Source organism: Mirounga angustirostris, unplaced genomic scaffold (genome assembly GCF_029215605.1).
Source record: "Mirounga angustirostris isolate CCGP_5_RB_7025 unplaced genomic scaffold, mMirAng1.0.hap1 SCAF_11, whole genome shotgun sequence".
Taxonomy (NCBI): domain Eukaryota; kingdom Metazoa; phylum Chordata; class Mammalia; order Carnivora; family Phocidae; genus Mirounga; species Mirounga angustirostris.
In genome coordinates, this window is record NW_026991719.1 from 1,644,737 (window position 1) to 1,667,882 (window position 23,146).

The window sequence follows — 23,146 nt, forward strand, 5'->3', positions numbered from 1 at the left end:
AACTGTTTGAGTCCCCAAGAGATGTGATTTGACCTGTACTATCATTAATATTTGGGTACATAAAAGGTAGTGTGTGTGTGTGTTTACATTTTCTTGTTCTAGAAATATTTTCCAATTATTATTTGGGAGCAGGAGGAAATGCCATGTAGGGAGAAGCTCCTATAGATATGGTGACTTTGCAGGGTGGGTGAAAGTGTGTAGATGTAGTAGTATTATCACTTGGTCGTATCTTGCTGAAACCATTGTGTGGTACCCGAATGCACCTGAGCAGCTCCCACGCTGATGGGTTTTGGTGTGGGATTGCAAACAAGTTGAAGCAGAATGGCGTTTCTTTCGGGCAACCACTCCTGAATAAGGAAATGCAGACCAGTTATCCTTGTATGTGCTTATTAGTCATTCATTTCTTCTTTAGTAAAATGACTGCACATCTTTTGCCCACTTCTTAGGTGGTTTGTCTCCTTATTGTGGAGTTGTATTCATTTGGAAATATTTTTCTCCCGGTCTGCGGCTTATCTTTTCCCTTTTTTCACACAAGCTTTGAATTTTGATAAACTCTCATTTATCGACTTTTGAAAAGCAGATCAAGCTTTGGTTGTCTTACCTTAAAAAATCTCTTCCTAACCTAAGAGGACAAAGATTTTGCCCTGAATTTCTTTCTGGATGTTTTGCAGTTCCTCTTTTTCGTTTGGGTCTCTAGTGGATTTGGCGTTCATCCTTCGGGATGTGTGAGAGGTTAAAGGTCTAAATGTGTGTTTTTGCTTGTGAACAGCCAACTGCGACAGGGAACGCCCCATTGGATGTGTAACAAGCTCATCTATGGGGCTAGCCAACGCTGACCATATTCTGCAAAATTTCCCTAGTTTGGATATTCGAGTGCACCCCCAGGCCCCTCAGAGTCTGCTCACACTCAGGCGGAGCTTGCAATAAAGGCGTGGGACAGGAGGGCAGCCAGAGACGGAACCTGGCAGGCAGCCCTGGGGGTTCAGCAGCAGTCCGTGCAAAGCTCCCCGTTTGCTCTGCCTGCAGACTGAGCACCAAGGTCTGTGGGAGGAAATTCGGTTTCAACAGAGCAGACAGTGGAGGGGAGAAGTCTGTCTTGCCTCCGGGGGACACTTAGTTAAGCCACAGCCGGTCTAACCGGTTAGGCCAGTTGCCAATGTTTCGCTGCAAGTAAAGACAAGGGGCCCTGGAGATTAAGATAAGGCTTGTTCCATCTGGTTGTAAATCAGCTCTGCTCTGCCCTGACCCGGGAGTGCGTCCTGCTTATCACCGCCCTGGGGCCCTGCGCTGCCTCCTTCCCCTGTGGATCTGCAGGCAGCCCCCAGCATCTTTCCCCACGTCCCTCCCACCCGCCTCCCTGCTGCACGTCTGATTTTCTGAGTCAGTTTTGCATTAAAATATATGTGTGTAGAGTTGGATATTGGCAGTGTTTTGCGAGCGGAAAAAAGTTTCACTTAAAAAGACTGACTCATGAGAAGCAGACAAAGTTATAAAGGATGAAAAAAAGGGGGGAAAAATTTTTTTAAAAGTCCAAAAGGAGGTTTCTTGCAGAAATTCGAGGTTTATAAGCCAGCTGGAACCTCAAAATTTGCTAAATAATTTAATTTGGCAATGAAATGATGTATCAAAGACCTCGGACAAGTCATTATAAAGGCTGTCTCACCTTTAGGCTGATGAGACTAACCCTGATTCTACCCCCTGCAGGTATGTGCCCACTTCAAAAAGTGCATTTCTTAATTCCCAGTTGTTTCTACGGTCGGAAGCAGGAGTCCGGGGTTAGGACCTCTGCAGAATCCCCTTCACAGGGGCTTACTCAGCTGGGAGGAATGCCCTTTTTCCGGCAGCCTGGAATGTCTGTGTGGTGGCTGGAGCTGCTGCAGCCATCCTGAGGCCATGAAGCAGAGGATGGTAGCATGGGGTTTCATCCCTCCAAGAGAGAACACACCCTTCCCTCTTTTATTGTTAAGACTCCACGAATTGGTGAGATCATGTGGTATTTTTGGATCTGTGTCTGGCTTACTGCACTTTGCATAATGTCCCTGAGTTCCATCCACTTTGTCACAAAGGGCAGGATCTCCTTGCTTCTCGTGGCTGAGTCGTGTTGCGTTCTGTGGATGGACCACATCGACGGGCACTTGGGTTGTTTCTAGGTCTTGGCTGCTCTGAAGAATTTTGCTATGAACATGGGGGTGCAGGTATCTTTGAGATCCTGTTTTCATTTCCTTTGGGCAAATACCCAGGAGTGCAATCAGTGGGTCATAGGATAGCTCTATTTTTAATTTTTGGGGGAAACTCCATCCCGTTTTGCAGAGTGGCTGCACCAGTTTGCATTCCCAGCAACAGTGCAAGACGGTTCCCCTTTCTCTGCATCCTCGCCAACATGTTTTGCCCCGTCTGTCTGATGACAGGCATCCTGCCAAGTGTGAGGTCATGTCTCACTGGGGACCTCGTCCTGCCCACACGCGCACAAGGGGAAGGTTCCGCAGCATGGCTGCAGCCACGGCTTCCAGATGATGTTGCTCAGGGAAAACTGCGGGGGCACAGGACTCAGGGTCTTCCTGTGCTGATCCACTGCCTCGCCCACCAGTGCTACCACCGAGTGGTACCGGGGTTCGGAGCCAGGGGACAGGGGCTCCGCCTCGGAAGGGTCCCTGGAGAGGTCGAAGAGCAGAGGAGGGCTGTGTTGGGTCACGCCGTCCCCGGAGCAGGGGCACAGGCCTCGGCCATAGCAGGCCCCCGCCCCCTTGGGGTGGAACTGTGGTGTCATGTAGTGGACCTTCCAGAGTCTTCCCCCTGAAGACAAACAGAGCGGTGAACACCTGACCTAAGTACCAGCCCTGGGGAAATCGTCAACATCCCATCCAAGTAAAAAGAGAGGAGAGAAGAAAAGCAGGTGGTTCTTGCAAAGTGTGTCTATAGGGTGTGGACCAGGCACACAGAGGCAAAGGGACTCCTCCCAAAGTGCTCAGTGAGGCTGCCTGCAGGGATGATACCCCTACAGGCCGTGCTTACTTCATTCTTACCCTTCACTCTCTTTTCTAATTGCTCCACATCCCCATACTAGCTTCATTAACAGAAGCAAATAGGACACATCAACACTGTGAAAGTTCTTGCTGTGTCCTCAGGGGGTGCATTTGCATACATGGCAGATAATAAAGCCAATCAGAGGGTGGCATGGGGTGCAGCCCGCAGCTTCCCTTCCCCTGTACATTTGCCCGGCACCAGCCACATTCCCCATGAGAGACTGAGTCTCCTCAGCTTCTCAGAAAGAGATTTGCTCTGTAATGCTGCGTTTCATGCATCATTATGGCCAGCCTATGGCACCCAGAAACGTGGTCAAAGACTAATCTACATGTTCCCGGCGTGGGTTTGCTTTTTTTTTTTTTCCCAGTGAGATGAACATTTACATTAGCAGACCGCCCTCCATACTGTGGGTGGGCCCCACCCAATCACCTGAAGGATGTAAGAGAAAGCAGACTGAAGTCCCCTAAAGAGGAAAGAATTCTGCCTGCAGAGCACAACACAGAAATTCTGCCTGAGTTTCTAGCCTTTGGACTCAAGATGTCAGCATCCATTCCTGCAGGACTGCGGGCGGGCCCTGAAGATTTCAGACGTGCCAGTCCCCACAGCCACATGAGACAATTCTTGAAAAATCTCTCGTTTCTATCCACCCAATTCATCTACATCTGTCTTTATTTTCTCTCTCTATCATCCATCTGTTATCTACCTATCTACCTCTCTGTCATCTATTTTATTATCTATTAATCTATCCTATCAATCCTCCATCCATCATCTCTCATCTATCCATCCATCCATGATCTTTCATCTGTCCACCCATCCATCCATCCAACCATCCATCGTATGTCCATCCATCCAACCATGTGTCACCCATCCATCCATCCATCCATCCATCCACTTATCCATGATCTACACATCCATCCACCTTCCATCCAACCATCCATCCATCCATGTGTCCATCCATCCATCCATCCATCCATCCGTCCATCCACTTATCCATGCATCTACCCATCCATCCACCTTCCCTCCCTCCATCCATCCATCCATCCCACACACTCTTGGTTCTGTTTCTCAGGGGGAACCCTGACTAATGCAACCCCCACCCCCCGCACCAGGAGAAGGCATGTACTCACTGTCCTGCTCATGCCAGCGTGCTGCATGCAGATACTTTCCACAGTAATGAAACAGGAACTCATGTGCAGAGTGCTCAGCAGCCCCTTGAAGCAAGGGCACCAGGCTACGGCCATCGATCACCCTGATTCAGTAAAGAGACACAAGGAGAAATCAGACCAAGGCTGCTCAGGCTGCGTTGCACCTGAAAATGAAACTCCAAGCTTGTAAGGGCCCCTGCTATGGGGCAAGAAGAGCAGAGATGAGCTGTCTCCCCAACTCTGTCCAGATTGCAAGTTGTTGAGCAAGATGCACGTCATTGTTTCTAAACACAAAGTCACTAACTTGTGGGGTCATTTTGTTATGCAGCACTCCATACGCAGTGAGCACACAGACATACACACCATCCCAGCCTTGCCAGTCATGGCCACATGACCATATTTTTAAAAAGTCCTCAATCTGAACTTAATGTACAAATGTAGTATTTTCCCTTACAGTTGTAGAACACTTTTAACTATATCCTAATTATGATGGTTCCGTTTTCTGTGTCCACTTGGCTGGGTCATGGTGCTCAGTGATTTGGTGAAACGCCACCCTGAGTGTTGCTGTGAAGGCATTTTTTTTGACACGGTTAACATCCACAATCAGTGCACTCTGAGCAAAGCAGAGCGCGCTTCACAGTGAAGGTGGGCCTCACAGAATCAGTTGACGGCAGCCAAGAGCAAAGACTGAGGTTTCCCAGAGAAGGTAGAATTCTGCCTTGAGACTGTAACAGGGAAATTCTGCCTGGGTTTGCAGCCCACTGGCCCGACATAAGGATTTCAATTTGTCCACAAATGCATGAGCATAAGATATATGTCTTATTTTATAAACACACAGACACCTGCACATATAACTATTGGTTCTGTCTCTCTTATACAGGAGTATTTATTTGTTCCCTTAAATGGAGTAAAACCAAATCATTATCAAAATATTTACTGCCTTGTTTTTATCTTGTATTCGCAAGAGTCTTTGGTCCTGTGCTAATATCGAGGTGATAAATCATTTTTAAAGCACGCTGTCAGTCATCAACATACGGGCAAGAGTGACTCTCAGGAAACCATAGGGAGATGTGTTTCAGTGGATTGACTTCTAATGCTTTCATCTCCCCGTTGTGCTGAGTTATAAAATCTTACCAAAATGGCAAAATGAGTAGATGGACCCAATGTTTTATTTAATCATGTTTAACTGAGTATGATTATTTTGCTTTAGGCTGCCCCCTACATTTGAGGATGTGAGAACTTTCTGAATGTTCTCACATCGTGGTAGGGCTTCTCCCCTACGTGTAAAATAGTAAAAGGACAGCTCTGAGGAACTGGGGAGGACGGAGATCTCATTACATGTGTACCTGTCCTGGGGCACATTGCCGCCCCCCAGCTGGACCACGGTGGGGAAAACATCCATCAGGCTGGTGGGCTCGTGGATCATTTGGCCAGCCGGCAGCACCCCAGGCCAGCGGAAGATCCCTGGGACACGGATGCCGCCTTCCCAGCCCCCCATCCCTTTGCCACCTGTAAGTAAATGCCATTAGAATTCTTCAGGAGATGGTCCCATCCACACACACCTGGGTGCACCTGTCTGTCTGTGTGTATGTACCTGGGCACCCCCACACATAATCACACACGGTGGCAGCCTGCATTTCCCAAAAACATTTGCAGCAATAATTCCAGAACCTCGTCACATCCCTATGGGCACGTGGAGTTCATATGCTCTCCTCTTGAGATTCAGCGGGTCTTTGCGACCATGGGACACATGGGGTGTGCGGTGCGTGGCTTCAGAGCTATAACCGGCACTGGGATTTCATACTGCGCATGGTTGGTGGTCCCTGTCTTCCTCTGTCCTTTTTCTTTCTGAAAGGACTAGGAATTAGATCTTGGACCCCCTTCTCCTCCTCTCCCACCTGCTCGCCATACCATACACCTGTTCCTTTACCCCTTTTCCTGGTTCTTCTTCATTTCTGGGACCCTTAGCAGTAAGTTGGGGCCCAGGTTGGCTCTTTGGGAAATGCATATAAGTATTGAGCATTAGACAACGTGCTTCCACTTCCTAAGAACTCTGGGTATGGAAATCAAAGCAATCCTATGTTACAGAAGGAGAGTTGTAAACAGGGAGGGATGTGTTCAGAATCTTGCTAAATAAATACTTCTTTGTTGCAGCTCAAAAATTATAACGGGCTTGCCTTTGTCTTGTACTGCTGCGTAACAAGTTACTGCAAATCAGCAGTCTCACTCCTGTGTATTAGGTCTCCCTTCTGTATGTTGGGAGTCAGGTGTGGCTTGGTGGGTACTCTGTTCTGGGTCCCAGTTGGAAATCAAGGGGTAGGCTGTTTGTAGAACATACCACCGGGAATGACGAGAATCTACTGTACAGCTTGGGGATGTATATGGAGGATTGGAGGAAAAAGCCACTTCCAAGTCATAGGAACATATACAGTTGACTCTCATTCCCTGGAGTGATGTTCTACAAAGTCGCCACAAACACCAGTTAGCTCATATTGAACCACGACTCTCAGGTGTAATATAGGGCTCAGTTCCAGGGAGACTCTGGTCCCCGTATTTTCATCAGCCAATCAGTATATTTCTGCGTGTTTTGGTTTAAAGACTCCTTATTGAGTAGATATTGTGATTCATTCGCATTGGACTCATGGCCAACAGCAATGGAATTCCTCTGGATGAAGCCAATCTAACACACCTATTTTCTCCATAAGGCACATTGCAAGCTTCTTGCCCTTGGAAACAGGGAACAGTCCTTCAGAAGTACGGTTGGGAGCTATTTGAAGTAGCAAAGTCACCAATAAAAAGCAAACAAAACTATAAAAACGTGGCCACTAAAGAGACCGTGAAAAGGACACATGTTTATAGTCTGAGAGATGAAATTGTAGGCACAGGGTTACGTCATCCAACCTTAGTTGAGAACACGCATGTCAGGCGACCAATATTTTTACTGCTGTTCAAATGAGTGCAAAGGCATTGCAAGTATTGATTTTTGGGGTTACAGATATATTTTAGCAAGTAAATGAATTCATAAATATGGAATCCATGAATCATGCAGAACAATTGTATCAGACTTTTAAGATGACAATATAAAGGTATCACGCCCTAAATCTTGCATGATGTTGTGGAGTACAGGGACACATATAACTAAGGTTATAGTTACTGCACTACCCTTGATTTAGGATGGCATTTATTTTAATTTTATCTTAATTTTATTTGTATATCTCACTCTTCTACTAAAATGTGAATTCTTTAAGGGAAGTGCAGGTATCTTTTTTTTTCTCTCTCTTAGCATCTGGATAGATTTTGGTGTATAGGAGCTGCTCAAGAAAATCCCCCTTTGAAAGCACAGACTCTTTTCCCCTTCTGCTTGCTCTCCAGCCTGTATCACTGGGAATCATTTGATGGGTCACATATCTGACTTTTAACCCCCAACATCCACTGGTCTCACCTCTGAATATTCCATTCCATCCCCCCAGCTGGCCACGTTCGTCCCTTGCCTCCAAATGTCCTCCGTGATCAGAGGTAAAATATGTGAATGTCATGTTTTTCAAACCATTTACGTCAACGGCTTTAAGGATTTCACCTTTAAGAGAAATAGAACAATTCAGGACAGAGCCAAAGAAACAGCATCAGCGAATTCAACCCAAATTTGCAGTCACCAAGAGACTGTCGTTATGAATGTGATGACAAAGTGTGAACCCCTATCTGATTTTCCTCATACCACAGGATTCAGAATCTTGTTTACAAAGGTATCACTAGTGATCATTAGTGCTACTAACACAGAAAACAGAATAAACACCTAAAGCCAATATGCCAGCAATGGAGTGTTCTGAATGGGCATTGTTGGCATGCATACGCGTGTCCATAATGAGTGCATGGGGGTGGGAACGTGGTGAGAAAGGGTTTGATGGGACAAGCCTGTCAAGACAGGAGGAAGCCAGAGCTGTGAGCCATCTGTGGGTGTTGGCATATGGGGGCCAAGGCTCAGGAGAGTGGAGCCATCTACAAGCCAAGCACTCGCTTTATCTACGGAGACCAAATGCACATCTAAAGCACTGAAAGTAAAGATTTTACACCACACGGGCATGTACAGCAGTGGAAATGCATGTTTTTAAAGCATGATGTAATCTACCCTCCCATTTTGGGATTGTTTGCCTCTTTACTTGGTCTACTCTAGCACTATGCTTCTCCCAGGATAAGTCCTTGGATCCTGCAAGGATTTAGATGTCTACATTCTTTTAAGAATCTATATACACTTGAAACTAAGGTAACACTATGTATCAACTATACTGCAATGTGAAAACAAACAATCTATAATCTCGCTGGATCTCTCCAGGTTTTCTCCAGGCCACAGTGATGTTGGTCTGTTGCCCTGAACGATAGTGTTCTTGCTTCACTTTCTGCAATGTCTCAAGATGGCTTTATTATTTTTTTTAAGATTTTATTTATTTATTTGAGAGAGAGAGAGCACAAAGATGGGGGAGGAGCAGAGGGAGAAGGAAAAGCAGACTCCCCACTGAGCAGGGAGCCCGATGCAGGACTCGATCCCAGGACCCTGAGATCATGACCCGAGCCCAAGGCAGATGCTTAACCGACTGAGCCACCCAGGTGCCCCTCATGATGGCTTTAAATAATACACTTTGTAGGATGATTTTGTGCAGAAGTAGGCTGAGGGATCGGAAGTGCTGAAGGAGCACATGAATGATATGGGAAATTTTCTCCCTATTCTTTGCCTTTTCTCTTATTCTTTTTTTTTTTTAAAGATTTTATTTATTTATTTGAGAGAGAGAATGAGATAGAGAGAGCACGAGAGGGGGGAGGGCCAGAGGGAGAAGCAGACTCCCCGCAGAGCAGGGAGCCCGATGCGGGACTCGATCCCGGGACTCCAGGATTATGACCTGGGCCGAAGGCAGTCGCTTAACCAACTGAGCCACCCAGGTGCCCCGCCTTTTCTCTTATTCTTTATTGCAAGTTGGTTCATAGTGAGGTGGCCCATCTGTTACCAAAGTTCAGTGGTGAGGCCAAGACTGAATGAAGCGCGGCTGTGCCTTGACTTACCTACAAGCCAATCCATCTCCTCCACGTTGTCGCCATATAAGCCGTGCTGGCTTTTCCCAAGAAACTGTTTTGTGGTTACCAGGGGAATGTGTACATGCAGCAAGGACACGAAGAGAAGGAATGGCCTGTGCTTATTTCTGAAAGAAGAAAAACATACTTCGGACACGATGACACCTGTATTTGATCCTGTTTCAACAGTATTTGATCCATTTGAGTCCTTGAAACTCATCTCCCCATCGGGGCTGGTTTAAGAAATTCCAAAGATGATAAAGAGACTCGGGTGCTATGAGAACTCACCTCCTCTTTAAAATTGGGATTACCTTTCAATATAGGAAATTGCCTCGTGTAGCATGAGACTCGTCGTTCTTTCCAAAACCATGGGCTGCTCTGTGACGTCATGGTTTCTCATCAGGATACAGTTCCAACGACGCACAAACCCAAAGCTGGCGTACCAGGAGATGAAGAAGAGGAAGACGAGGCTGGCTGCACCCAGAACTACCTTCCAGGACACAGAGATTAACCTCCAAGTCTTACCAACAGCAACAGTCAGTACCCCCAGTGCCGCCATCTGGGTGTAATGCCACAGCCGGGCTCTAGTCGTGGCGTCCAGTCCCGGGGGCATGCCTGGCTGACAGTCATCCACAAGCGTGAAAGGCATGCCATAAAAATAGTCAAATCCGTGGTTCAGTGGGTGGTGGCAGTGGTCGGTGCGGGATTCACAGTTCACACCCTGGTGCCATTTTCCTGAAAATAAGAGCAAGAAGTTAAACAAGAACACACATGGAAGGCACTCTGTCTGATACCAATCACCTTCTCAATAATTTGGATGCTCCAATGAAAATAAAGGTATGCAAACAGCAAAATCTGAAAAAAAAAAAGGAACATGATATAAATTTGAGATAGAAAGGAATAAAATGAATGTTTGATACTGGTGTATTTTTAAATGGTTACATTGCACTTTGCAGATAGTGAACAAACGTATGGAGGTCATGATCGTTATCAAGAGATTAAAGGTTTAAAGAAAAAGAAGATTAAAGGTTTAAGGTTTTCTGGACTGTTGGGAATTACAATTTGCAACCCTAGACTATTCTGCTATTAAATAACTCAGAAAACATCACTTACGATATTTCTTACTTAAAAGACAACTACTTGATAACAGGAGCTGGCTCTAGAATAATCTTATGATAGAGCAGAAGGAACTGACTCACTCTAATAACTAGTAAGCAAGAATTGCTTATAATAGATTTTTTCCAAAGGCAGTAATTTTATAATATCATTGAGATGGAACATGAGGAAGCCCATCTATCAAATTCTAGCAGGATATATAGAATTGGGTTCTCTCCAGATGCTCAGCCAGCTTAAATTTAGCTACAAGATAGAACAGAAAAGGGTCCAAGGTACTACTTGCCATAATTTCCAAGTGCAGAGGTTAAACTGGGTCCCTGCCCTGCTCTTCCCTCCCATGACTCACAAAGAGTCTTCAGAACTTGTAGGATTGGTTTTAGTTCCAAGCCCAGGGACATTCCTTCATATGCCTGCTTACATTTATGAAAGTGAAAATGCTGAGATGGGGTGAAATAGGTGGAGACGAAAAGTATACAGGACGGTCTCCATCTTGTCCACTTTCTACCATTTGGAATGTGAAGAACAGCCTTGTCTGAATATAGATGGGGTGTGTGCACGAGAAGAATAAAGATTCACAGAACGAACCGATACACAGGTCTGCAAGTCCAGTAAACACAAAATAAATCTACTCATCTAGTTTTAAACACAATTCCACCCACAGAGTAGGAGATACCTGGGTTGTTGTGGGGTCAAGGACATTGACCCAACGGTGGTGAGTTGGTAATGGAAAGTTCCAGTCAATTTGCGTGGCTAAGAAGCTTTGCTCTACTTCTTAGGATTGAAAAGAGAAATATAGGCGATAGAGCAGATGTATACAAAGTCCTTGAAAATGGGATATGCTATATTCTGAATATCTGCGTCTCCCCAAAATTCCTATGTTGAGACCTGACCCTGAGGTTGATGGTATTTGGAGGTGGGACCTTGGAGAGGAGATCAGATCCTCAGGGTGGAGCCCCTGTGAATGGGATTAGTGCCCCAGAGAGATCCTCACCCCTTCTTCTCACATGTGAGGACACAGAGAGAAGACAGTCATCTGTGAAGCAGGATGAGGGTCCTCACCAGACACGGAATCTGGATCTTGGACTGCTCAGCCTCCAGCACTGTGGGAAGTAAATCTACATAATCTCTATTTCTAAAGTAGCAGGACATTTTAAAAGGGGGTAAGGGTGATTACCCACACCTCCAGCCAATCACTGCCCTGACAAAGTGGGGGTGTCATAGTCCCTTCTGAACTCAACAGCGACTCTGAGTGTGGAAGAGCTGGTGAGGAATCGAATGGGACCCCCTGCACACAGACCTGACCCAGCCCTCCCTTGACTGAGGGGTCGGGGAAGACGCCCTCGTCATCTGGCCTCTGATTCCTCTAAGACGGATACCACTTCTAAAGCCACAGGCTGAAGCAAGGAACGAAAGTGGTCACAAGCCTGTGGTCCATGACAGGTGGGCGCCCATCTGTAAAGAAGTCACCTAGCAGGTGTCAGAGTGCCGTTCTCAGACAGGTGGTCTTACAAGGTTGGCCCTTGACTAATGATGTGTGACAATCGGCTCTCCAGAAGATTCCCATCATTCCCTAAATAGTAAGTGTGGCTCTGTGTCTAAAATGTTTGCACAATGTGGTTTTGCTGAACACCTGCTTTCCTTCTGGAGGCTGGAGTTTTGGGGGGTGCCATGCAGTGGGGTGCCTATGAGACCAGCCCCTAATACAAAGCCTGGGAATGGAAGGAAAGAGGCAAATCTCGCAAGATGTTGAATTAAAATTGCTTGTCAATGACAGAAATTCCAACAATGTGACCAATCCAAGAGAGATCAGACGGGGTCAGCACCCTATTTTGGTTCTGACACGTGATGTTTTCGCCTTGTTGGGAAACAGGTGCTTTTGATGGTTGATTCTCCATCCCCCTGAACCATTTGAGCACCTATGAGTCCGGTTGCATAACCTTGCTGCTGCAGGATTCTCGCAAATGTGGTTTCATTCGCGGGGAGTCCGCCCGATCCCCCGTTCCACTGGAGGGCACGGTACCCATCATCGGCTTCCATGCCTGTGGAGCAGAGCAGAGAGCAAGCACTCACTCTCCCTTGACTACAGCAGGGGTTCTTGCCTGGGGAGGAACTTGGCCCACACCGGGGGACTCTTCACCCTGTCTGGGGTTGGTTTGGGTTGTCACAATTGCAGGAGGGGTTCTACTGGCATCTGGCAGGGGAAACACCCTACGGTGCCCAGGATGCCCCTACCACAGAGAATCATCCAGCCCAAATGTCAGCAGTGCTAAGGTTGAGAAACCCTGCCTTGGCATGAGAGATTCTGTCTGTTTCTCTCTCTCTCTTTATCATCCATCCATCCATCCATCTGTTCATCTATCATGTATCATCTATCTACCTATCTATCTATCTATCATCTATATCTATCATCTATCATCTATCTATGTATCTATCTATATCTATCATCTATCTCTATCCATCCATCCATCTATTCATCTATCATCTATCCACCTATCTATCATCTATCAATCTATTAATCTATCATCTATCATCTATTTATCTATCTATATCTATCTATCATCTATCTCTATCCATCCATCCATCCACCCATCCACCCACCCACCCATCTATTCATCTATCATCTATCCACCTATCTATCATCTATCAATCTATCATCTATCATCTATTTATCTATCTATATCTATCTATCTATCATCTATCTCTATCCATCCATCCATCCATCCACCCATCCACCCACCCACCCATCTATTCATCTATCATCTATCCACCTATCATCTATCAATCTATTAATCTATCATCTATCAAACAATTTATTATCTATCTATCTATCTATCATCTATATCTATCATCTATCATCTATCTATGTATCTATCTATATCTACCATCTATCTCTATCCATCCATCCATCCACCCATCCACCCACCCACCCATCTATTCATCTATCATCTATCCACCTATCTATCATCTATCAATCTATTAATCTATCATCTATCAAACAATCTATTATCTATCTATCTATCTATCTATCTATCATCTATCTATCTATCTATATCTATCAATATCTTCTATCCATGATCTATCTATGGCAATGGTTCCCAACCAAAGGTAATTCTGACCCCCAAGGAACATTTGGCAATGCATGGAGACATTTTTGGTTGTCACAACTCGATGGGGAGCGTGGCTGCTACTAGCATCTTGCACATAGAGACCTGACCCCCAGCACCTCAGAATGTGACTGTGTTTGAAGATAGGGTCTTTAAAGAGGTAAAAATGAGGTCATCGGGGTGGGGTCTGACCCCATAGGACTGGGGTCCTTATAAGAAGAGGAGCTGAGGACACAGACACTCATAGAGGGACGACCATGGGAGGACAGAGGGAGGAGGCAGTCTACACACCATGGAGAGAGGCTTCAGGAGGAACCAGCCTTGCCCACGCCTGGATCTCAGACTCCCAGCCTCCAGCCCCGCCTGGATGTCAGACCCCCAGCCTCCCAGATGATCAGAAAATTAATCTCTGTTGATTAGGCTGGTCCTTCTGTGGTATTATGTACGGCAGCTCAGACAGACTAATACAACAATATTCCAGTATGTGAATGTACCAGTTTATTAACTTACTCTTCGGCTGATGAACTGTGTCCGTGTTTGCACCGTACAAACAATGCTGCTGTGAACGTTCTCATTCCATCTTTTGTAGAACGTGCATGTGTGTACATGTTGGGCACCTACTTAGGAATTGCTGGGTCACAGGGTGTGCATGCATTCAGCTTAAGCAGACTGACAAACAAATCAGGGCCCCCTCCTGCAGCCTCACAGTGCATCTCACCAACCTCTTCTTTGCCCCTCTCCGACTCTGACCCTTCTGCTTTCCCCTTAGAAGGACCTTTGTGATGACACTGGGCCACTTGCATAATCTAGGATAACATTCCCATCTGAAGATCCTTCACCTAATCCCATCTTCAAAGTCCCCCTTGCCATATAAGGAAACATTCACCCACCCTGGGAATTAGGATGTGGGATCTTCGGGGACCATTATTCAGCTCCCTACATGCTCTCTCAGAGCCTGTCTGAAATCATGACTACACATCAAGATCGACTAAAATATTTAAACAAATAAATACAATGTCAACCATAACCAGCTACCCTTGGAGAGTTCCAGACTCTGAATTCCCAATCAACCAAATCATTGCATGACTACCTAAAACACAGTATTCTTTATGTAAGTTCTAGGTGATGCCACCACAGATTATATCTGCACCATTTTCCCTGGATCTCAACCACCGCTAATAATATTAAGGACAAGTAATGAGTGGACACAGACATGCCCCTTTCTCAGTCATCCCCACAACACTGACCTGATCTGAGGGAGTGCCTCCCCGTGAGGAAGGAAGATCTGCTGGGGGTACAGAGGGGGGCGGCCGCGAGGTGCTGGGTGAGCCTCACACCTTCTTCTGCAAGCCGGTCGATATTGGGTGTCCTGTGCAAACCACACACAAACATCTCCGTCAAGATGGATGCTTACAGGGATCCCTGCACCAAAAGGCACGGCACGGAGTACATGAGTATTTCTTGAGGGTCTTACAATTAGTTGCATATGGTGTCTTGCAGAGGCAGACGGACCCACCCCCAAAACAACCAGCATGAGCACATGTACTGAGGACCACTTGCTGCAGAAGGTGCTGAGCCCTTCTCCCCGGTCCGGGACTGCGGCCCAACCCACTGCGTGCACAGCCACCATCTCAGCCCACCACATCACCCAAAGGTCTTGGTGGCCAGGAACAAGCTTCCCTTGATGCTTTTGCTGTGTGTAGTGATAAGAGTTGTGCACCATCTTGCTCTTGGTGTCTGCTTTTGTCAGCCAGGAAGTTGTGGCCAGGAAGGTGGGTCTTTCAGAGCTTGCTACTCTTTGCTCCTCTGTGAGCATGCTCTATTTCACAAACGGGAAAGCGTCTTCCCAATTGAATGGGGAAGGAGTGCCCCTTTCCTGCCTACACCACCAGGTTTCCACGTGGAAGGGTTAACTAGCAGAGAGCAAGTGGATTAAAGAGAGACAGGAAGACATGAAGACTGAAGCCACTGGCTGGAATATTTATATTGGCTGGAATAGAATCTTTGAGAGCCGATACCTAAAACTTCTTTACTGGGCAGGTGGTCCAATGGCCCCAAGGTTAAAGGGATCTTTGGAGGGGACTTGAGGCATGTGTGGAGGGCTTCTTTGCCGAGTATGAGTGTTGGTGGAGGGCGCTGAGGGAGCTGAGAGTGGTCCACAACCATCATCTACCAGGGAGAAGAGCCTCTAAGTGTCCCTGTTCTCCCAGAGCACGCAGAAGTGACCATGGCTTTGTTGAGGGTCTGGGCAGCCCCAGGCTGAGTCATAGCGCTAGTGGATGCTATTTTCTTGGACACAAGCCACTTCCAAATCCCTGTGACCCAAACTGCTTGCTAGTGGAAGGATGCCAGGTGTCCCAGAGGGTCCCTGTCCATAAGTTTTGTGGAGAGAGGATAGAAATAAGATGAATCCTGAAGGAGCTATAGGCCAACTGAAGGACTTCTAGGAGCCAGCGGGCATCCCAAAGTCCTACTGTGGGCTTTTGGGTTCAAGAACTTTCAGACGCATCAAGACCACGGCCAAGACCATTCTCCAAACGTTGGTAAATACCTTTCTTACTAACTCAGATGGTATTGCCAATTTTGAAGAACACATTTTTAGTTTTAATTTTTGCTTTTGTTTTGATCCCTCTGAGTGAACATAGTATATATTGTCTGAAAAAAAAAAAAGAAAAATTATGTGTATTCTTCAAAATCCTCGAAGCTGGTTAAGCACAGAGGTCATGGGCAGAAGGAAAGTGTTCAAAAGATGTTTGGTGTAAATGCATGGGAGGTCACTAAGTAAGTTCTGAGTTAGTGTAGTAATATAATAATATAACACCTTTGGAGATTATTAAAGTGAAAAGCTGCATTTTTGGAATCCCTGTGTTATCTTTCATCCCAACTATTTCTTAGTCATCGGAGTGATCTCCCTGTTTGCAAGGAGGCAAGCAAAGTTGGGAGATTGAGCCACTTGTCCGTCCCTGGAGCTAGGAAGTGCCAGAGGAGGGTTTAATACCTCCTTAAGTCACACCTTATCCGTGTGACTTAAAAAATCCACCGAGTGTGGCATTCTGGGGGTTGTGGCTCAAGCACCTCCATCCTCAGGCTCCCATCTTCCATTCATCATAGATTTTCCGATAGTTCACAACCACCCGTCCACTTTGTGACCACTAAAGCTTTTTTTCTGATGGCTTTGTTCGTATTTAAAGATAGAGAGTGCCCTTCTCCCTCTTGTGCGCAAACTGTTGTCTGTACTCACTCAGCTGTGGCTTCCAGGCCCCTCCTGCATGCCCAGAAACCACAGCTGAAGCTACTATTTCAGATACCCGCTCCTTCAGGCAGCTGCTGGGGCCCTGCCGTGCTTCTGTTTTTGGAGAATAGCCGTGTCAGTCAAGACTGTTCTGGCCACTTTGGTCACCTTTGACTCTTTAAAATTGCAACCAACCGAAATAGAAATGCTGTTATTAAAAATCACCCATTCTGGGGGCGCCTGGGTGGCTCAGTTGGTTAAGCAACTGCCTTCGGCTCAGGTCATGATCCTGGAGTCCCGGGATCGAGTCCCGCATCGGGCTCCCTGCTCGGCAGGGAGTCTGCTTCTCCCTCTGATCCTCCCCCTCTCATGCTCTCTGTTTCCCATTCTCTCTCTCAGATAAATAAATTAAAAATCTTAAAAAAAAAAAATCACCCATTCTGTACTCATGCTGGTTGTTTTCAATAACCCAACTGTAAAAATTTACTTTTTTTTTGACTAAACTATGAACATGAATTGCAAGGGCTTATAGGATTCTACTAATTAGGTATAATTATATTAGCTCTGACCTATTTTTCAGTTTACCAAAGTTCTATCTCTAGTTTGATATCCAATAGTCCATCTATTATTTACCAATCTATCTATCATCTATCTACCCATCCTTCCATCCATCTTTCCATCCATGCATTCATTCACTCATCTCTAGTTTGATATCCAATAGTCCATCTATTATTTACCAATCTATCTATCATCTATCTACCCATCCTTCCATCCATCTTTCCATCCATGCATTCATTCACTCATCTCTAGTTTGATATCCAATAGTCCATCTATTATTTACCAATCTATCTATCATCTATCTACCCATCCTTCCATCCATCTTTCCATCCATCCATTCATTCACTTATCTATTCACTCCTCTTTTCATGCTTCCTTCCATCCATCCATTCATCCATCCATCCATCCCTCCATCCATCTTTCTACCCTTCCTGCCTGCCTTCCTTCCTTCCATCTTTCCATCCATCCATCCATCCATCCATACATCCATTTGTCTGTCTAGCTATCTCTCTCTCTTCTTTCAAGTATTTATCTCTTACAGATGTCTTCATGATTATCTACATTGTGGAACAGAATGAAAAACAGCACAGGTTTCAACCTCAGCATCGAAATCTTCTGCAGAATCTCATCCCTCTACTTGTTAAAAGATACCTTCAAACAGGAAAAATGCTACTGATTTTAAATTCTGTGCTTCTCAATCAATTTATGTGATTTCCTTCTTTCCCTAACCAAGTTGATTGGCAAATATAATCTTAAAATATTACTCTCAAGTGCCTTTCATTTTTTATGCATTCTTTTCCTTTTAAATAACCCTCTGGCCTGTGGGATATTTTCATTTTAAAAACAGAGAGAAAGTATGATAGTGTCTGAGAATGATATAAATATGCTGAGAAACAGCCCAGTGACTCTCATGAAAGGAACGGAGGGGCAGGGCATGTATGAGATTTTCCTGAAAGAAGAGAGATCTTTTCTTCCTATTATGCTAATAAAACGAGCAGGTTTCACATGTACTTACAGACTTGTCTCCGTCATTCACACATGTCTGGTGTGGCTTTGCTGTTTGAGCATCAGGGGGTCCCTTCCATGTTTTGCATCATGGACCCAGAAGGAAACATGGAGATCATCCAATGGCCTTATATCAAGCGGGGGAACCGAGGCTGGACGTGTGACTGATGGCACAGCTATTCAGAAGCAGGGTTGGGGCCACAGAGCCAGTCCCGGGGCCCCCTCTTCTGTCCTGACTTCCTGTTCCGCTGACCCTTGGTAACTACACATTCATCACACAGCTCATGGGTTCTCAACTTCCATTTCTTACGAGGCCAGATATGAAAGACAGACCTGGTGTGGCCCACATGCGCGACCAGAGTGATTGGCAAACAAGGGTGTCTCACCTGATTTCGAACACAAGCGCCTTCCAGCGTATTTAGGCATGCACAGTGAATACCGTGGTTGCTGGAGAGAATTCTACGGGACGGCTTACCAGTGAAGCTTCACTTACTATGTGCTAAAGGAGTTGGAACAGTGTCATAGCAAATCTCCTAAGGATGAAGGGAAGGAGGCCTTACAGCATGTGCTCGAAAGCAAAGACAGCTTCTCTAAACCGGGTGGTTCTTAAACCCAAGTTAAGTCCTCTACCTGTCAGCCTTGAGAGCTTACTTGGACAGAACTGTTAAACGGGGTGTGCCGTGCTCATGTTGGGGTGGGTGGACATGCGGTGGAGACAACATTTTGAACACCAGGGAAGTGTGGTAGGTTTGTGCAGAATGCCCACATTCCTTATAGGCGGATCGCGAAGGGCATGGCCCCCACGTCGGTAAGGGGCGCCCTGCAACCCATGTGGTCTGTTGGCTCAATGTCTTCATCAATGAGTCAATGCATTAAATTAAGAGAATATCCCTGCCGGCTTTAGGATGCCCCCAAAGACCCTCCTTCCACTCGGCCTATATTTTAGTTGGAAGGCGAAACACTGGACATAAAAAAAAAAAAAATAATAATCATGGGCGCTGCCCCCCTAGTGGTGGTATTGGGCATGCACTCCCAGTTTCTTAATTTCTTAATGGCTTACATTTTCTTAACCCAAAGCGGCAGGCCGCAAACGGTCCTGAGGGGTTAGGAATTCATGATTCGAATCCCGGGGGACACGATTCAGTCCATTACAGGGAGAGATGGCTCGGAGAGGGCAAGGCGTTCTCTTGGGGTGTGAAAATATTCTAAAATGCACCGTGGTGATGGATGCACTTCTCTGAAGATACCAGAAGCCAATGAATTGTCCAGTTTCACTGGGTGAATGGCCTGTCTGGCAAGTACAACTGGGCAGGCTCAGCATGGGGAAGGAAGATCCCTGCATACACAGGGCAGAGTTCTGCTGCAGTCGGGAAGACTGCAACCAAAGGGGGTGGGCCCGGGTCTCTGTAGGCCAGTCCCAAGGCAGATTGTATGATACTGGGGTGGTGGCCTTCCTAAAAGAAAGGGAATGAGGTGCTTTGCTTCCTTTTCTCCTCCTGTTGCATAGACCACGCAAACATCATCGTCCACATGTTTGCCAGCAGGGCTGGTGTAGAAGCTTGCATACTGTGAATGTGCACTAAGCTCCCCCCATGGGTGAATAGCAGCCGCAGGGGCAGAGCTGCTACATCCTAATCCCCAGTATTTGTGAATAGGACCTGTGACTTGGAAACGGGGTCTTTACAGGTGTAATTAGTTAAGGATCTGAGATGAGCTCATCCTGGATCAGGGTGGCCCTAAATCCAATGACAGGTGTCCTTGTAAGAGACAGAAGAGACACGGACACAGAGGAGAAGCCACATGAGGACGGAGGCAGAGATGGGAGGAACACGGCCATGAGCCCAGGGATGCCTGGAGCCCCAGAAGCTGGAAGAGACAGGAAGGACCCTCCCCTGGAGCCTTGGGAGGGAGCATGGTCCTGCCCCACCTGGATCTCAGCACCCCTATCCCGCCTGGATCTCAGACTTCTGGTCTCCAGGACTGAAACAGAAGAAATTCCTGTTGTCTAAAATTACTCCATTGGAGGTCCTTTGTTCAGGCAGCCATAAGAAAGGAATACACCCACCCACCAGGGTGCCGCGTTGTTTGAACATTTCAGTTTAGGACCCCGCTTCCCGATCAAAAAATAATTTCTTGGGTGTTCAGATCTGATGCGCTAAGGAATTTCCCACCACAGGCACGTTTTAAATGCATCATTCAGCCAGATGCAGCCCCTCACACACACATACACACACACACACAGCACCAGGACCCCCAGCATCACCAGGACATTATACCTGAGCGTATCGTTCCCATAGCAACCAAGATCCCCAATGCCAAGATCGTCTGCCATTATCAGTAGAATATTGGGTTTAAAGGCATTTGCAACATTTAACTCGGAAGTCCTCGAGAGCAAACATAGAAGGAGTAGAACCGACAAAGAGTCCCTGGAGAGGCAAAAAAAAGGCCAAAATTAACGTCGACGATCTGGAATGCTCAGTCGGTATTTCAAAGCGGCTTGCTGGGAAGGCACATGCATTTGCCCTAAATTAGGATTTACCGAGGGATCCCATCCAGGTGCTGGTTCCTTTTGTTCTGACTGCTCGCACATTGACACGCGGAGCAGAAAACGGGAACGCGCGAGGGCTTTGTCCAGGTACCTCCTCCCCTCCCCTTGGTCATTAATCCTGCTACTGGTGTGGCGCGCTCCCTAAAGGGCAGGATCAGAGGGCTGAGCGCTTGCCTTCCGGGCCGCGCCTTCCTCCCTTTCCCGGCGCACAGGAGGCCAGAGCGCGCCGGTCGACCCCGGAGCGACCGCACAGGAGGGAGGCGGACCCAGAGGGCTGGAGCAGCGGGAGACATGCGTTTTAAAAGGAAGAATGTGGGATTCAAAGCACCCCAGCCACGACAGGGAGACACAACACGGGCCTGGAGCGCGCGTTGCCGGCGAGGCCGGGGCGCACCCGCGACCGCGCGGGACAAGGGATCTGGGGCGTCCCGGACACGGATCCCCGGCCCTGCCCGCCCCATAAACCGGGAGGGACGCGGGGCCTGGAGCGCCCTGATCCTTATTCCTGGCTGCTGGCTGGCAGCTCGAGCGTGCCCCGGAGTCCCCCGGCAGGGCCCCCAGTGCTGCCCGGTCCCCTGATTGCGCCCTGGTGCGCCCGCAGTCCGCAGCACGGGGACAGGGACTTGGAAGGCCCGGCGGGACAGGGCCTGGCGGAGGGTTGAGGGGGCGGCCGCATTCCGGGCGGGGAGCTGGCCTGGCGCGTCTTAGAGGGCGGTGGGGAGCAGTAGGAGGGGGCACGGCCGCGCTCCGGCGAAGGGGTCCTGGGGGACTGCGCAGGTTTTTAGGGTTGGGGCTCGAGCTGGGGGACCGGGCCGGGCAGGGGCGGGGCCGTGCAAGGAGGAAGAGGCGCGCTCTGGGAGGCGGGGATCCAGGGGCTGGGTCGGAAGTGTCTCAGAGTGGGGGAGGGTGCGGCCGTGCTGGGATGGGGTGGGGGGCCGAACGAGGCGGGGATGGGGGAAGGAAAGGAGTGGGGCGTGGGGGGGGGAACGTGTGCTAGAGAGGGGGACGCCGCCGTGCTGTTGGGGGGTACGGAATCAAGGCGGGGGCCGGGCCTGTCGTAGAGAGTGGGGTCTGTGGACACGGCCGCACTCCGGGGGTGGGTGGCTGGGAGCACGTGCTGGACCCAGGGGGCACGCCGCAGCGCTCTGAGGGGGAGAGTGTTCGGGGGGCATGCCTTGCTCGTGGGGGGTACTCGGGACGAGGGAGCGCGTCCTACGCAGTGGGGGATGGGGACCAGGCCTCTCTCTGCCGGGGCGTGGCCTCCGAGCACCAGCCCGGCGGTTCCCCTTCCGCTGGCCGCCCCCCACTTCCCTCCGTCTGGCCTCGTCTGCCCTCCCCTCCAACCAGCTCTCTGGTCCCGCGCCCCTCCGACTGCGGGACGGACGTCTAGCTGCGTTCTGGTGACTCCAAGGCGCACACACCGCGCGCGCGTCGCGGAGACCACTCTCGCGCAGTGTGCACCTCCCCAAGCCCCCATCCCCGTCCCGAGTGGGGGCCGCGTCCTCGGGCCCCGCGCACCTGACAGCTGGCGCGCTGCGTCCCCTCGGAGCCCTGGGTCCCATGGCCGCGCGCGGGCCGGGCGCGCAGGACCTTGTCCCCAGCACCAGGTGCCGGGACCCGCCCACGCAGCGGAGCCCTGCGGGCGGGAGGGCCGGGTCCCGCCCCAATCTGTTTAATCTCCTGTCGCCCCGGGCCTTCCGGGAATTGATCTTGGAAACCGGTTTTCCGAGTCCCAGTCGCCTCGGGGCGGGCACTCCCGGGAGACTGGGGTGGAGGAGAGGATGCTAAATCCCGGCTGGGCCTGCACTCGGGGAACCCCAGCAGCCCTCGGCCAGGGAGCCCCCTTTTCCAGCAAGCTCTCGAAAGGTCTGGGGATTGGCCGCGTGCAAGCAGGCTGCCTGGATGCGAATTGTTTCACTAGGGTCCAGGATGCCAGCCCCCTTCTCTATGGCCAAGGTGGGGGCAGGGGTTAAATGTGACCTAGGCTAGTTAGACCCGCACCCAGGGACTTGACATCTGGGGTCTACCTGGTGGTCATATCCACGTCCTGGAGCCCATTAGCTGCCCCGAGGTCTCTTTTTCCCTTTCCAACTCAGTTCTGCATTTTGTGGAGATAGTAATTGCGAATTAAGGTTTGCCAAAAGCTTGGGGGTTGGGGTAGGTTGCCTTAACTCTCCTGGGGGTGTTTCTTGAAAACTCATTTCTGAAGGATCTGTCTGGAGAAAAGACCTTTTTGCCTTTGAATTGGCAGAGATAGTTAGCTCACATTTCCTGAGAGGCCTCCGCAGAAGCCCAACCTGTCCACGCCTTGATCTCGGACTTCACCCGTCCAGAGCTTTGAAGGGATAAATTT

General features: G+C 48.4%; 1 protein-coding gene across 5 annotated transcripts; it reads right to left on the bottom strand.

The window, feature by feature from the left end:
• Window positions 1-1,373: 1,373 nt before the first annotated feature.
• Window positions 1,374-22,449, bottom strand: ARSD (arylsulfatase D). Of its 5 annotated transcripts, XM_064573682.1 has the most exons (11): window positions 22,312-22,422; window positions 20,785-20,934; window positions 20,522-20,671; window positions 14,698-14,819; window positions 12,263-12,385; window positions 9,542-9,965; window positions 9,222-9,358; window positions 7,612-7,746; window positions 5,516-5,678; window positions 4,152-4,273; window positions 1,376-2,793 (listed from the first exon to the last, which is right to left on the bottom strand). In XM_064573682.1, the coding sequence occupies exons 1-11, from the start codon at window positions 22,353-22,355 to the stop codon at window positions 2,429-2,431; spliced, it is 1,935 nt and encodes a 644-aa protein (XP_064429752.1). In that variant the 5' UTR covers window positions 22,356-22,422; the 3' UTR covers window positions 1,376-2,428. The 5 variants fall into 5 exon arrangements, with proteins under 5 accessions (XP_045730076.1, XP_064429752.1, XP_045730068.1 ...); XM_045874112.3 differs by lacking the exon at window positions 22,312-22,422 and having other exon boundaries at window positions 1,377-2,793; window positions 20,785-21,608; XM_045874127.3 differs by lacking the exon at window positions 20,785-20,934 and having other exon boundaries at window positions 1,378-2,793; window positions 22,312-22,449.
• Between the last annotated feature and the right edge of the window lie 697 nt (window positions 22,450-23,146).